Source organism: Tarenaya hassleriana, unplaced genomic scaffold (genome assembly GCF_000463585.1).
Source record: "Tarenaya hassleriana unplaced genomic scaffold, ASM46358v1 Cleome48, whole genome shotgun sequence".
In the NCBI taxonomy this organism is placed as follows: Eukaryota; Viridiplantae; Streptophyta; class Magnoliopsida; order Brassicales; family Cleomaceae; genus Tarenaya; species Tarenaya hassleriana.
Window position 1 is genome coordinate 824080 of NW_010967498.1, and position 14007 is coordinate 838086.

The window sequence follows — 14007 nt, forward strand, 5'->3', positions numbered from 1 at the left end:
AAACATGAAACCCCGAATGCGTGTTACGACTTTGACCAGTGTTATGAGTTGATTAGTATTACGATGAGTTTGACGAGTTTAATTAGTTTGACGACTGTTTTTACCATATAATACACGAGTGAATTAGTCCAAATATGAATTGATAATGTCATTACATGCACGAACATAATATTATGACTCATACGTCTGTGACATCATTGATGTACTGACCGAACCTACCGAACATGATTTTCTTTTTTCGAGTCTCACCAGATCTAGAAAATCGGTTTTGTTTAGACCTTCCACTTACTCGTTTTTCTTCCACTATAAGCGGCAATACCACTACATCTACGTTTATTGGATGAGTTTCTTGCAGATTTCACTTGTTTTTCGCAGCAAATTTACCAAAAAATCGTGTTGGAGAAGAGACATTCAAGAGAGAGAAGAAGAAAAACTCGAAGAGAGAGAATGCGATGTATGGCGGGAGACAACGATAAAGAGGAGAGAGAAAATAGGGATAAAAAATATATCTATATTTTATTTATTATATAAATAAAGGAAGGATATTATAGGGATTCTATATTTATAAGGGTATATCTGATGTTGCCGTTTTCTTTTTACTGTGCGAGGGTATGGGCTGTAAGTGAAATCGACATTTAAGGGTATTTTTGCAATTGCCCCGATTCTGAAGAAGAAAACAAAAACCAAATTGTTTCTTATAACCGAATCAAACCGATCTTTTTGGTTTCGTACGAATTTGTATCCACGTAACCAAATCAAACCGGAGGCGGAGATAGTTATTACGATATTACCCCTGAACTTACCTTAAATTACGAGGAAGGTTAATATTATAGTTTTATACCCGAATTTAATTTAAAATCAGAGCCGTTGCACAGAGACGCAAAAATCTGGAAATTTTGAGAAATTAGGGTTTCGATTTCAATTTTCTTGAATGATCATCAACCATGTTCACACCACAGAGGAAACCATGGATGTCTCCGGCGATGACGCCCAGAAACGAGGCGTACAAATTCGGCGGCGTCTCTAACCAGAAGAACAGTGAACGAAGAGGAAAGACGGTGACTTTCGGCGAAAACCCGGCGGTTCCCGCTCTGCTGCCGCCTCCGGTTAGAACGCTGAACGGTGACGGTGTTTCTGGTGAACCGGTGGGTGACGGAGATATCGATGATTGGAGAAGGTTTAGGGAGGTGGGGTTGTTGAACGGGGCTTCAATGGAGAGGAAAGACAGAGAGGCGCTTCTTGAGAAGATTTCAAGGCTTGAAAAGGAGGTAACATGTTAAACTTTGTCATTTCTTGTTGGGTTTTGTTTATGGTTCTCGGCAAACGTAATGGGTTCCTGCTGGTTGTTGTTTTGGTTGAACTTCTTCTCGTTATATTTGGAGAATCTTTTGTTTGATCGATTGACCAATTGAAAGTGTACTGTATTGCTTCTTTAGAGGAAGAACATTGGGACAAAACTGACAATGAGTCTGTGTGTTGAGTTACACGGACGATCATGTGTTCATATGTTGGCCTAAATTCATATAATTTTTTCTTTTAAAAATTTCAACTTCGTGGAAAAATTTATCATTTTCTGTTTACTTATACTTCTTCCAAAGATAGGCCTTTCTGTTGCCTATATTGTTGTTTGTGCTTGTCTAGCTTAGCCTCATAATGTATTCTCCTGTGCAGTTATTTGACTACCAGTATAATATGGGGCTTCTCCTTTTGGAGAAGAAAGAGTGGAACTCAAAGCAGGAACAACTAAGTCAGGCACTTGAAGAAGCCCAAGAAATCCTTAAACGAGAACAATCATTGCATTTGTGTGCACAATCAGATGCTGAAAAGCGTGAAGAAAGCTTGAGAAAAGCCTTGGGTATTGAAACGGAGTGTGTGGCAGAGGTATCGTACTTCTTTGTTGGTTAGAAGCTTTCACATGATGGATTGTGGTAAATATTATTTTGCATTGATTTTTCTCTGTTCTTAAATTTTGTATAAGCTTTCCACGCCTTTACTCTCTTCAAAAAATATTGGAAATTCTCTGTGTGTAGGATACATAAAGTTATGTATGCCTTTTTCATGCACTAAACTTCCTTAGACATCTAACATGCTTCTTTGTAACTTGCTAGTTATTTGCTTTTGTAGACATTTTCTGAGTTTGTGGTTTGTTTGAGTTAGCAACTTGAACTTTTGTGCTGACATTTCTTCATGCCCGTTTTCTGTTTGCAGCTTGAAAAGGCTCTACGTGAAATTCAACAAGAGCATGCCAAGATTAAGCTCATTGCTGACACAAAACTAGCTGATGCAAATGCTTTAGCTGCTAGATTTGAAGGAAAATCTTCGGAGGTGGAAAGCAAAATTCTTGCTGCTGATAGAAAGCTTGAAGAGGCAACTAGGAAGAGCTCCGAGGTAGAAAGGAGACTGAAGGAAGTGGAAACTCACGAAAGCATCCTACAACAAGGGCGAACATCATTTGCTAAAGAGTAAGTTTCGTTTCTCATTACAAGTTGTAGCTGTAACTATCAAGATGTGGTCTTCTGTTAGTCATATATTCTCATTTTTACTCCTCAGGCGAGAATCATATGAAACAATTTTCCACAAGCAAAGAGAAGACTTTCATGAATGGGAGAGAAAACTACAAAAAAGAGAGGATTCTATGTCTGGGCTGAAGAGAAACCTGAACCAGAAAGAGGAAAAAGTTAATGAAAAGGAAAGGGACATGAAGAAGAAAGAAAATGAACTCGAAGAATTACAAAGAAAGATTGATCTGTCTAGGTCAAAGGTTAAGGAAATAGAAGAAGATGTGAATAATCGTTTGGAAGAATTGACGGCGAAAGAGACAGTGAGTTATATTATATGCTATTGCAAACTACATTTTTTTCTGTTATTCCTTTTCCTTTCCTCTAATGACTTCGTTTTTAATGGATCTTTCTAGGAAGCTGATTCTCTCCGGAGCATATTAGCGGCAAAGGAGAAAGAACTCTTCATATTTGAAGAGAAGCTTATTGCTAGAGAAGGGGTAAGTGTGTCTTGTATATATATATAGTGGTGCCTATCCATGGTTCTGTTAAAACTTAAAAGAAACGTCAAAGCTGTGAACTCGGTCCCATCTGATGGATCGAATAGCTCATTATATGACATGACATTCGCTTTCTCTGTTAGTGCATATTATCTTTTGCATTGTTGATATAAAGCATATAGGATCTAGAACTAAGGATGGTGGTCCTTTGAGTTAAGTCGTAAGAATTACCCAGCGACAGAAAGGATTAACTGCATATCAAGTAGAAAATTCTTGTTTCATCCTTTGATAACCTATCAAATAAGAAGAATTTTTTTTTATTTTTAAAAAAGGGATATCGCCAAAAAAAACCCTATACTCTTCTCAAGTCGATGAAAAAACCCTGTATTTTTTTGTTATTAATTAAACCCTGTACTTGGTGTGATTGACCCATAAAACCCCGAACTTTTTAAAAATTCACCGAAAACCCCCGTATTTGACAACTCAAACAAAAATGATAATGTGGCAATAACATGTCTTCCAAGATTTGCAACGCATCCATGTTATTGCCATGTTATTGCCACATCTTCATTTTTGTTTGAGTTGTCAAACACGGGGGTTTTCGATGAATTTTTAAAAAGTTAGGGGTTTTATGGGTTAATCACACCAAGTATAGGGTTTAATTAGTAACGAAAAAAGTATAGGGTTTTTTCATCGACCTGGAAAGAGTATAGGGTTTTTTTGGTGATTTCCCTCCAAAAAAATGAGAAAAGCTTTCTACTTATGCTGTGTGACCAGATAGAAATCTATTAAGTTCAATTCATGTAGACACACTTCTGTGTTATGGATTTTAGCTCATGAATTTGTAAATCCAGTTCTTAGGGCATAAACAAGCATGAATGGAATTTCTTACTTTCTTGTACTCTATGAACTTTCATTGGGTGCCAAGATAGCTTTTTCTATAACCTTGGATCTGATCAGATAGTTTCCCCCGATTTCCTCTTATAAACTCTAGTAAAGCTGTTATTTTTTATTTATTTTATTTACAGACAGAAATTCAGAAGCTTATTGAAGATCAGAAGGCAGAACTAGATGCTGAGATGGCGGAATTTAAGTTGGAATGTGAATGTAAAAGAAAATCTCTCGATGAGGAGCTCACTAGGAAGGTTGAGGAATTGAAGCGGCAGGAAGTTGAAATTAACCACAGAGAAGCGAAGTTGCAGAAAAGGGAGCAAGCATTGGATAAAAGGTTTGACAGAGTAAAGGAGAAGGAGGCTGACATTGAAGTAAGGTTGAAAGCTATGAAAGAGAAGGAAAAAGTGATGAAAGCTGAGGAGAAAGAACTATACATGGAAAAGCAACAGTTCCTCGCTGATGAGGAGATACTGAAGAATCTTAAACAAGAGATTGAAAATATCAGAACTGAGATGATGGAAAAGGAGAAAATTATTCAAGAAGGACATGAAAAGCTTGAGATAAAGAACGAAGAGAGGCTAGAACACATGAGATTGCAGTCTGAACTCAAGCAGCAGCTGGAGAAATCTAGACAGCATGAGGAGTACCTTTCAAAGGAACGTGACCATCTGAAACAAGAAAAGGAGAGATTCGAGAAAGAGTGGGAAGTGTTGGATGAGAAGATGGCAGATTTTAATAAAGAGCAAGTGAAACTTGCTGAAGAACAGGCAAAGTTTGAAAGATTTAGATTGTTGGAAGAAGAGAGGTTGAAGAAAGAAGAAAGTGCTTTGAAAGATCGCATAAAGCATGAATTAGATGATATTAGGCTACAAAAAGAATCATTTGAAGCTAATATGGAACATGAGAGGTCAGCTTTACATGAAAAAGCTAAACTTGAGCATATGAAGATGTTTGAAGATCTTGAATCAATGAGAAGGAATCTAGAAACTGAACTACAGGGGAAAAAAGAACAAAGTGAGAAAGGTCTACAGGAAAAGGTCGCAAAATTTGAAGAGAAAAGAATGAGAGAACTGAGTGAAATTGATCACCTCAAGCAGGTGATGGACAGGGAAATGGAGGAAATGAGGTCCGAAAGGAGTGAGGTCAAAAAGCAAAGTGAAGAAATTGCGAAGCACAAGGAAAAGCTAAAAGAGCAACAAGTAGAGATGCATAATGACATAAGTGAGCTTACTATACTCAGTATCAACCTCAAGAAACGTAGGGAACAATTTATCCGTGAAAGAGATCATTTTCTAGCATTTGTGGATATGTCCAAGGAATGTGATGTTTGTGGGCGGCTTGTGAAAGAGTTTGTGCTGTCTGATCTCCAGCTGCCAAATAGTGAAGGAGGGACTTCTCTTCCACAAGATGTAATCTTCAATGATATTCAAGGCAATTCTTGTGCATCTGATTCCTGCAATATCAAGAAACCAGTTAATAGAAGCGGCTCTGGACAGGAGGACTCTAAAGGGCACATGTCTTTGCTGCAGAAATGCACAAGGCTGTTCTCACCTAGTAAAATAGCTCAGAATGTAACCGGCATAGGCAGTCCTAAGCAGCTTTCATCTGCAATTAACATGGAAAAAAAGATTGAGAAACCACACCCAAATCCATCTGATAGCTCTATTCCTGAGGCGGATAAGGGTTCCATACCATCTGTTGAGGAGCACAGCTATGGTGACAGTAGAGTACAAGAAACTCCTGATGGTTCTTTGCAGCCTGACCTTCAAAGCACTAGGCGAAGACGAGGCAGACCTAGAAAGAACAAGCCTGCTTTGAATGCTTCACGTTCTGCCAAGGGTATCACCAAAATAGCAGAGCAGTTTCGCGTAGAAAGCCCTGAAGAATCTAAAGACAACATGAGCATGCAACCTCGTGATGAAGGTGTTGAGGGAATCTCTATTACTAGTGAGAAAAAGACAATGGCCATAGTTGGAAAGAAGAGGCAGCATGGACTGTCTTCAGGAATAACTGAAACTGAGAATGGAGATCACAGTGATAGCCACACAGAAGATATTACCACTGGTGGACGCCGTAAGAGAAGACAGACGGTTGCTGCAGTTCCACAGACTCCCGGGACAAATCGTTACAATCTGAGGAGGAACAAGATGTAAGTCCATGCTTGTATGCCCTAAATGGTATTTCAGAAATGATGAATTTGTTTTGAAATTCATTTCAGTCTGAGGGTTTGTTTTTGCTTTTCCTAGAAAGAAAATTGGATTTATCTGTTAACTCATCAATGGATAACTGTGAAATTTTATGAATGGACAGTGCAGCTCCTGTTACGGTTGCAGCACAAACTTCTTCCAGTCTAGCAGCTGATGGTGATGATAATGAGGAGGTTGTTGCATCTGCTCCATTGAATGATGATGTTGTAAGGAGTCACAAAGCTGTGGAATTGGTTCAAGTTCAAAGATTAGAAAGTGCAGAAATTGGGCATGGGCAGGTTGTAATGGTGAGAAAGCCCTTTCCTTTATGTTTTGTTGGTTAAAAGCTCCATTGCAGCCACTTAATTCTCAGAGTCCAAGTGGATCCCTGTTTCTATTGCAACTTTTACTTGAATATTACCTCTTAACTAAAACCTTACTGTTAAATTAGATTGACTAACCCTTCTTCATCAATCAACTTGTACATCACAGAAGCCTGCTTAAGTACATTCGTGTTAACAATGTTGTTCGTTTGACAGTTGGAAACAAGTGCAGATGCTGCTAATAATGACGATGTGGGTGCCTCGATTGAAGTATATGGTGGGAGCAGTCATGTCGAAGATGAAGATGATCTGAGGGAGAAAGCAATAATACATGAGGATGGAGATGAGGACGACAATGGTGAAGACGAATATGAAGACGTTGAAGAAGAAGAAGATGGTGGTGGTGACTCTAGTGATGATGATGATGATGATGATGATGATGAAGGATCACCAAAACCAGGTGAAACATCCGTAAGAAAGAAAATTTGGACCTTTCTCACCACTTAAGTTATCTCGTCCGAGAATCTCTCCTCTCAGTGATCAGGTAATCTGATGATGACAGAATTATCAGTCACATATTCTTTTTGTTATAACTTTAGCTGAATGGAACCAAATATGCTCCTTTTTGGCAGTCAAGGTTGTTGACATTGTTAGGTTCAGGGTCATGTCCGAGGTTTACAATAAGGAGAGCTTTAGCATGTTGTGGCAAGTGTACTTAAAACTTGAGAAGCATTAGTCGGATCCCAGATTGAATAATTCGTTTCAGCTACAAATGTTTTGATGATTATACTCTTATGATTGAATCTATGTTATGTTTAATCGTTCTGCAATTCATCTGTTGATCTTGTGCCATTAGCTGATAGTACAGTTATTATCATCATGTCTTGGTGTGTGTGTGTATGTAGATGCGATCTTGTTGAGTTATATACATAGGGTAAATTTGGAGGACTAATAAATGTAACTTGAAACACTAAACTCACAAGGGCTTTGAGAAGATAGGCTTTAAAAGCCATTCAGAGAAACAATGAGTGGCTATGTACTCTCTGTGATTAACATTGAAAGGAGAAGAGAGCAGGAACAGAAGGATATGGAGAGAGAGAGAGAGAGAGAGAGAGAGAGAGAGAGAGAGAGAGAGAGAGAGAGAGAAAATAAACAAACGTCAAAAGGGTCATTTCAGTTTCAGAAGAATTAAACAGTAAAAAACATAAAGGAAAAGAACATGTTTGTCAAATGAAAATATTAAATGCTTCTCTCCTCTTTGCTCCGATCTGACATATCTCTGCATCTTCTGTGTTCTGCATCTCTCCATCTTCCTACTTCTCTACTTCTATGTTCCTCTCTCTCTCTATCCTTTTTCAATCTCATCAATATTTACCACAGCTTTTACTTTATTATTGTATACAGAAATAAATATGCAGAAATATTTAGGATATTGATTCAATACTAACTATGATAGTGTATGTATGTGTGTGTGTGTGTGTGTATTCCACGTGTATATAACATGTATGAGTTATGGGAACAGATGCCATATTTTTACTTTGTGTGAAGGAGACAATAACATGTAACCAAATGACTTGCTAGTTGTTCTTCACTTATTTTCTTTTTTCATATTTTTTCCTTTTAACCATTCGGGCAATAATGATAGGAGCCATTGACATACACCCAACAACCCATCGCTCTCTCCTCAATAAATTACAATTACGAAACCCACAATTGAATTTAACCAAAAAAAAAAACAGAACAGAAGAGATCACTCTGTTTCTCCCAGTTTCTCTCTGTTCCTGTTCTTGTGAAAGACATGTTTTGTTGGCGAACACTTCACTCTTTTCTGTTCCTATGTCTGGTTCTCCATTGCACTGGAGAATTCGCACTTGATGATTCTGATGAAGCTCCAATGGCGAAAACAGAGCGTGAAGCTTTGTACTCTGCAATTCAGGGCTTTGTTGGTGATTCATCATGGAATGGCTCTGATCTCTATCCCGACCCTTGCGGCTGGACTCCTATTCAGGTTCTTACACTGAATCAACTCTCTCGTATGGTGCTCTTCTTTCATGCGTTTTCTCTGTTTCAACTCTCTGTGACACAATATTTTATGGATTCTCAGAGACATGAACTTGTTAGCGTTGGTAAAGGATCTTGAACTGGTGATGCAGAGACCGTATTCTCCAAGTTTTTGTAAAGTATACTTTTCAGATCCTCGAATTTGGGTTTCTCGTCTGAAGAATTTGGGCAAAATCAAAGCTCAGAGAGACCTAAAACTATGAACTAATGATGTGTGTGGAAGTATTACCAAACATGGTCGAGATTCTTGGAAGTCTTTTGTTACATAGTTGTCTTTAGATTTCTTGAAATGACCCATCGATCCACTTTGAAGTTTCCTCAGTTGGAAAGTGAAATTTAAAGCTTCCATACGTCAAAGCTCCACCCCTTTTCGTATAACATCTGTTTTCAGTCTTTAAATGCTCAGTTGCATGAACGTGGCCAAGCCCACAAATTCCATATTGCAGTAAATACTATTCCTTCAGTTCACTCAAATGATCGAAGCTTGAAACTTTATTTTGGTTTCAGGGTGTTTCTTGTGACGTCTTTGATGGTTTGTGGTATGTCACTGACTTAACCCTAGGGCTTGTTCATGAAAATTCGCTTGCTTGCGTCACAAGTCTGGAGATAAAGCCGCAGTTATTTTCCCTCAGGCACTTGAAATCCCTCACATTCTTCAACTGTTTCACCTCACCCATCAAGATCACTGGAGAGGATTGGTTAAGCTTTGAATCAAGCTTGGAATCGCTCGAGTTCAGATCCAATCCCGGTCTGGTTGGAGAACTTCCTGAAACAATTGGCAATCTCAAAAAGCTGCAGTCTTTGGTGGTTCTTGGAAATGGGTTCAGGGGGAAATTACAGAGTAGCATCTGCAACTTAACGAGATTAAAGCGGTTGGTTTTGGCAGGAAATTCGTTCACGGGTACGATCCCAGACTGTTTTCATGGACAGAAAGAGCTACTGATCTTGGATTTGAGCCGCAACTATTTCTCAGGGCCGTTGCCTTCTTTTGGGGAACTTGGCTCATTGCTTAAGCTTGATCTCAGCAATAACTTGTTAGAAGGAAAGCTACCAAAAGAAATAGGGTTTTTGAAGAACCTTACCCTTCTGGATCTAAGGAACAACAAATTCTCAGGTGGGTTATCACGAAGCGTTGAAAAGATGCAATCTTTGACAGAACTTGTGTTGGCAAAGAACCCGATTGGTGGGGACTTGATGGGAATAAAGTGGGCAAAGATGGATAATTTGGTCATTTTGGATATTTCAAACATGGGTTTGAAAGGAGAGATTCCCACTGCCCTAACCAATCTGAAAAGATTGAGGTTTCTTGGTCTGAACGACAACAATCTCACAGGCAATGTCCCATCAAAGCTTGAAACTTTACCTTGTCTTGGCGCCCTGTACATCAATGGTAACAACCTAACAGGAAAGCTTGAGTTTTCTAGAATGTTCTATGAGAAAATGGGCAGAAGATTCGGTGCTTCTAGAAACCCTAATCTGTGTTATCCATTGGAGATCATGTCAGCATCTCAGCAACATGTTCCTGTTGGGGTGAAGCCATGCACGGGCACGATGACGAGACCAGAGGGTAACTTGGTAATTCAACAAGACTCCAGAAACTTAATTTGGAACCAGAGATTCAGTTCCAAGGCTGTCTTTTTGCATGTGATCGATGGTTTCATGTGGGTATGGTTATTGATGGTCATATCTATTATTGTATTATAATAATGAAAATCTATGACCAATAGGGTTCTAGCTAGTGAATATATTTTGATGTGGATTGCTTAGACAAGAATATCAATTCCTTTGGGATGTAACAACTTTGATTTCCTCTACTCTATATATATTTCGCTATTATATATATACACACACATGCATATGTATTTGTGTGTGCATGCATATATGTATATGCTCTCTATTAGATCCACGTACACACAATTATAATAGAATGTATACACACACACATATACGTGTATATATTACATGCACACAACACAAAAGACTTGGGAAAATGTTTAATGTTGACAAGAATGGGAATAACGGTTTGAATGTGACCATTATTCATTGCTTGTTTTTTTAAAATTATACATTAAATAAAACATGGGTCTGACACTTTGCAATGCCGAGATTTTCTGCATTTCTTCCAGAAGATTTCAGAGGAAATTTGCACCGGTATCAAAAAAATGTCAAGTCACTAGAAATCTATACTTTTTTTTCCTTCCTTTACAAACTATACCTTTTTATAATTTTTTTTTAACAAAAATACTCTTATTTTATTGTATAATTTCAATATTGCCATTAAACATTTCAAAAAAATTACAGCATAAAAAATATATTTTATTAAGAAACTGTGTTATCTCGGAAAACTGTTTTTTCATCCGGGATATTTATTTTCCATCTGTGAGAATATATTTTTATTTGGTTTAACTGTTTTTGTATACGAAAAAATAATTTTTTTTTATCAAAAAAAACTATTTCTCGTCCGAAAGAATTGTTTTTCCATTCGGGAAAGACTTTTTTATCCGAAAGAACTGTTTTTTTATCCGAAAAAGTCTATTTTCGTTCGGAAGAATAATTTTTTTTAGAGAATTGTTTTCATCGGGGAAAAAATATTTTTTATATGAAAAACAATTTTTTTTATACGTGAGAACTATTTTTCATCCGGACAAAAAACGTACACTCCCGAACGAAAAACATTTCTCTTGGAAAAAAAACAGTTCTTCCGGACAAAAAAACAAACTTTTTCGAAAAAAAAAAACATATATTTCTGGACAAAAAACAGTCTTCTCGGACAAAAAACAATTCTCTCGGACAAAAAAAAGATTCTCGACAAAAACAAACTCTCCCGAACAAAAAACAGTTCTCCTGAACAAAAAAAATTCTCCCGGATGAAAAACAGTTCTCTCTGACAAAAAATAGACTCTCCCGAACGAAAAACAGTTCTCTTGGACAAAAAAACTGACTCTTCCGGATGAAAAACAGTTCTCCCGCACAAAAAACAGACTCTCCCGGACGGAAAACAGTTCTCCCGGACAAAAAACAGTTCTCCCGGATGAAAAACAGCTCTCTCGGATTACACAGTTTCCAAAAAAATCTACTTTTTATACTGCACATTTTTTCGGGACGCTAAATGACAATATTGAAATTATACAATAAAGTAAGGATAGTTTTGTCAAAAACTTATAAAAAGGTAGTTTTCAAAGGATAGAAAAAAAAAATATAGATTTTTAAACATGTCATCTTTTTATCACACTTAATCAAGAACCCCAAAATTTAATGACTTTTGGAATTTTTCGATATTTTATATTTCTTTTGGATATATATATATGTATATTTGTTGATTTACTGTGTTTATAGGCCTCTAGCTTCTGCTCCTTTGCCTCCTCTCAATAGAAGTCATTGTTATAAGTATTGTATAGGTGACGGCTTGTGTACCTTTTCTTATTCTGCAGAAGAAAAATCATTTCGATTTTATTTTTGCGAGAGCCGTCAGAAAGAGGAAAGACCAAAAGTGGAGTTATGGGTCGGGGAATCCGTACTATAATATATACATATAATACAATGGTACGGTCAAGTGAAGATTCTTAAAAGCCGACCAAATTGGGCCTTTAGGGCCCAAAGTTGAGTCTATTTGTATGGGCTTATTAAACCCATAAATTTTTACTGTGCGCTTGGATTATATATTTTTTTTTATAATTTTAAACCTAATTAAATATCTCTCAAAAAGATTCAAAAAAATCTAAAATTTCCGAATGTTAAATATGCAAATACTTGTCGAGATCGTGTTAAAATCTAGAATTAATATTTATAGGTATTTATAGGTATTAAATGTTTTATTTTTCCATTTGCCTTGGATACAAACGTTGCCTTGGATACAAACGTTTTATTAAAATCGTAAGTCCAAAAAGAAAAATGTTGGATCTTCACCAAAGCCTCCGGTTGAAGAAGAGGTTTTCGAAGCCTCTAGACGAGTTAGAAGCTTTGGAAGGATAGAGGGCATTTAAGTCATTTGTATGGTTAGGGTTACGAGACTAATTAGGGTTTCTGCATTCTTTCTTATTCGGTGTACTCTCTCTCTCTACGCTGAACCTTTGTTCTCCGTGAGTCGGGATCGTGTTTTCCGATCGATCTCCAACTAGTTTCTTTGTATAATCCTAGTAGACAGTCGTTCCTCTTTCCGAGACATAGGTACCAAGTGTTAGAGTTCGGTATTGAATTCGTATTTCGCCTGTGTCACCGTTTATTTCTGTTATTGTGTTCAGACGAGAGTCGAAAAGATAGATCGGTGAGGTTTCGTGGTGACAAAAAATCTCTTGCATTCCATTAAAAAAAAAGCTGAAACAATAATTTGTGGGGAAAAAAAATAATTATCTCTTTATCTTCGTTAAGGAACTAAAATTGTACAGCAATGGAATCATGCTTCTTCTTTTTTTAAGCTTCTTAATTTGCCACTTTTGGTCAGTGGAAAGATTTGGATTCTCAATGTTGTCTAAAGCAGATACCGTTTCTGAAACCAAAGTACCACACTCCTCTAATGTAATAGCTGTCTACGACTTCATCTCCACCACCACAGATCCCACTGGATCTATTAATTTTTTATAAAAAAAAATGAAATTAAAGATGAAAAATATTTACAAAAATATGTGATATATATATATATATATACAAGCCAACCTTCAGATTGTGAACCAAAGATTAGTTTTCTTCTTGAATTCTTCATCGGAATCGGTTTGGTCCGTGGGTTGTTCAAAAATCATTTTTGAACGCCATTTCCGCTGCGCAAGCCCATGGACCAGATCCTAGCACGGTTTTGAGCCAGTTGTCGAGGATCCCGTGCAACCCAGCAGTGGTATCAGAGCTCAACTCTTGATTCCGGTGAAGAACGATCACTCTTGAGCAAGTTTGAAAATTGTTCAAACTTGGTTTTTTCTTGGTTTTGATCTAAGTATAAGTCTGTTATATAAATGAATCTATGGTAGATTATGTTATGTAACTATACTTAGATAAGTAGAGGCTTGAATCATGAATTAATTCGAGAAAACGGAGCGAAAAACGGATTCGAACGGAGCGAAAAATCAGATCAAGTTGAAAAACTTTTATCTAATTTTTGGCCCAGAATCACGTGCTCCGGCGGATCAACCAGTTGGTCAGCCCCGGACCGAAAGTTTGGCATTGACCAGGAGAGTTCGACAGACCAGGAGAAGAGATCTCATACCAAAACTTTCTTGGTCCGGCGGACCAGACGAGAACTTTGGTCCAACGAGAATTTCCGTGGTCTGAGAGTTGTTGCCCCGGACCAAGACGTCTTGGATCAGACGGACTAGATTGTTGGTCCGAAGTCGCGGACCAAAACTGAAGTCAGTTGGTCCGACGGACCAAAAGTTGGTCAGCCCCGGACCAACGACTTCATTTTTGGTCAGATCGTGTTCTGATCCGTGCGAGAGGGAGCTCAGCATTGGAGTTGGTCCGGCAGACCAAGTTTTGGTCAGCTACGGACCAACCCAAAGTTCACTCCGACGCTTCTTCTCCGGTCTGAGCTGACTCCGAGGCACGTTATGGTTTGGTC

General features: G+C 37.8%; 2 protein-coding genes across 4 annotated transcripts; both read left to right on the forward strand.

Moving 5' to 3' along the window:
• Window positions 1–866: 866 nt before the first annotated feature.
• LOC104825719 (protein CROWDED NUCLEI 2) lies at window positions 867–7220 on the forward strand. 2 transcript variants are annotated; one of them, XM_010558094.1, is made up of 9 exons: window positions 867–1268; window positions 1672–1881; window positions 2209–2462; window positions 2551–2821; window positions 2915–2998; window positions 4027–6041; window positions 6203–6386; window positions 6618–6945; window positions 7034–7220. In XM_010558094.1, exons 1-8 carry the CDS (start codon window positions 945–947, stop codon window positions 6906–6908), a joined length of 3633 nt encoding a protein of 1210 aa, XP_010556396.1. In that variant the 5' UTR covers window positions 867–944; the 3' UTR covers window positions 6909–6945; window positions 7034–7220. The 2 variants fall into 2 exon arrangements, with proteins under 2 accessions (XP_010556396.1, XP_010556395.1); XM_010558093.1 differs by having other exon boundaries at window positions 6618–7220.
• Window positions 7221–8082: 862 nt separating this feature from the next.
• Window positions 8083–10287, forward strand: LOC104825720 (piriformospora indica-insensitive protein 2-like). 2 transcript variants are annotated; one of them, XM_010558096.2, is made up of 3 exons: window positions 8083–8409; window positions 8970–9001; window positions 9095–10287. In XM_010558096.2, the coding sequence occupies exons 1-3, from the start codon at window positions 8200–8202 to the stop codon at window positions 10164–10166; spliced, it is 1314 nt and encodes a 437-aa protein (XP_010556398.1). In that variant the 5' UTR covers window positions 8083–8199; the 3' UTR covers window positions 10167–10287. The 2 variants fall into 2 exon arrangements, with proteins under 2 accessions (XP_010556398.1, XP_010556397.1); XM_010558095.2 differs by having other exon boundaries at window positions 8970–10287.
• Window positions 10288–14007: the final 3720 nt, after the last annotated feature.

Bases quoted from the DNA above. Each gene is read 5' to 3' on its own strand.
- LOC104825719 (XM_010558093.1), top strand. From the start codon at position 945: ATGTTCACACCACAGAGGAAACCATGGATGTCTCCGGCGATGACGCCC. The intron at 1,269-1,671 runs GTAACATGTTAA...TCTCCTGTGCAG, and splicing joins TTTCAAGGCTTGAAAAGGAG to TTATTTGACTACCAGTATAA. The intron at 2,822-2,914 runs GTGAGTTATATT...GGATCTTTCTAG, and splicing joins AATTGACGGCGAAAGAGACA to GAAGCTGATTCTCTCCGGAG.
- LOC104825720 (XM_010558095.2), top strand. From the start codon at position 8,200: ATGTTTTGTTGGCGAACACTTCACTCTTTTCTGTTCCTATGTCTGGTT. The intron at 8,410-8,969 runs GTTCTTACACTG...TTTTGGTTTCAG, and splicing joins GCGGCTGGACTCCTATTCAG to GGTGTTTCTTGTGACGTCTT.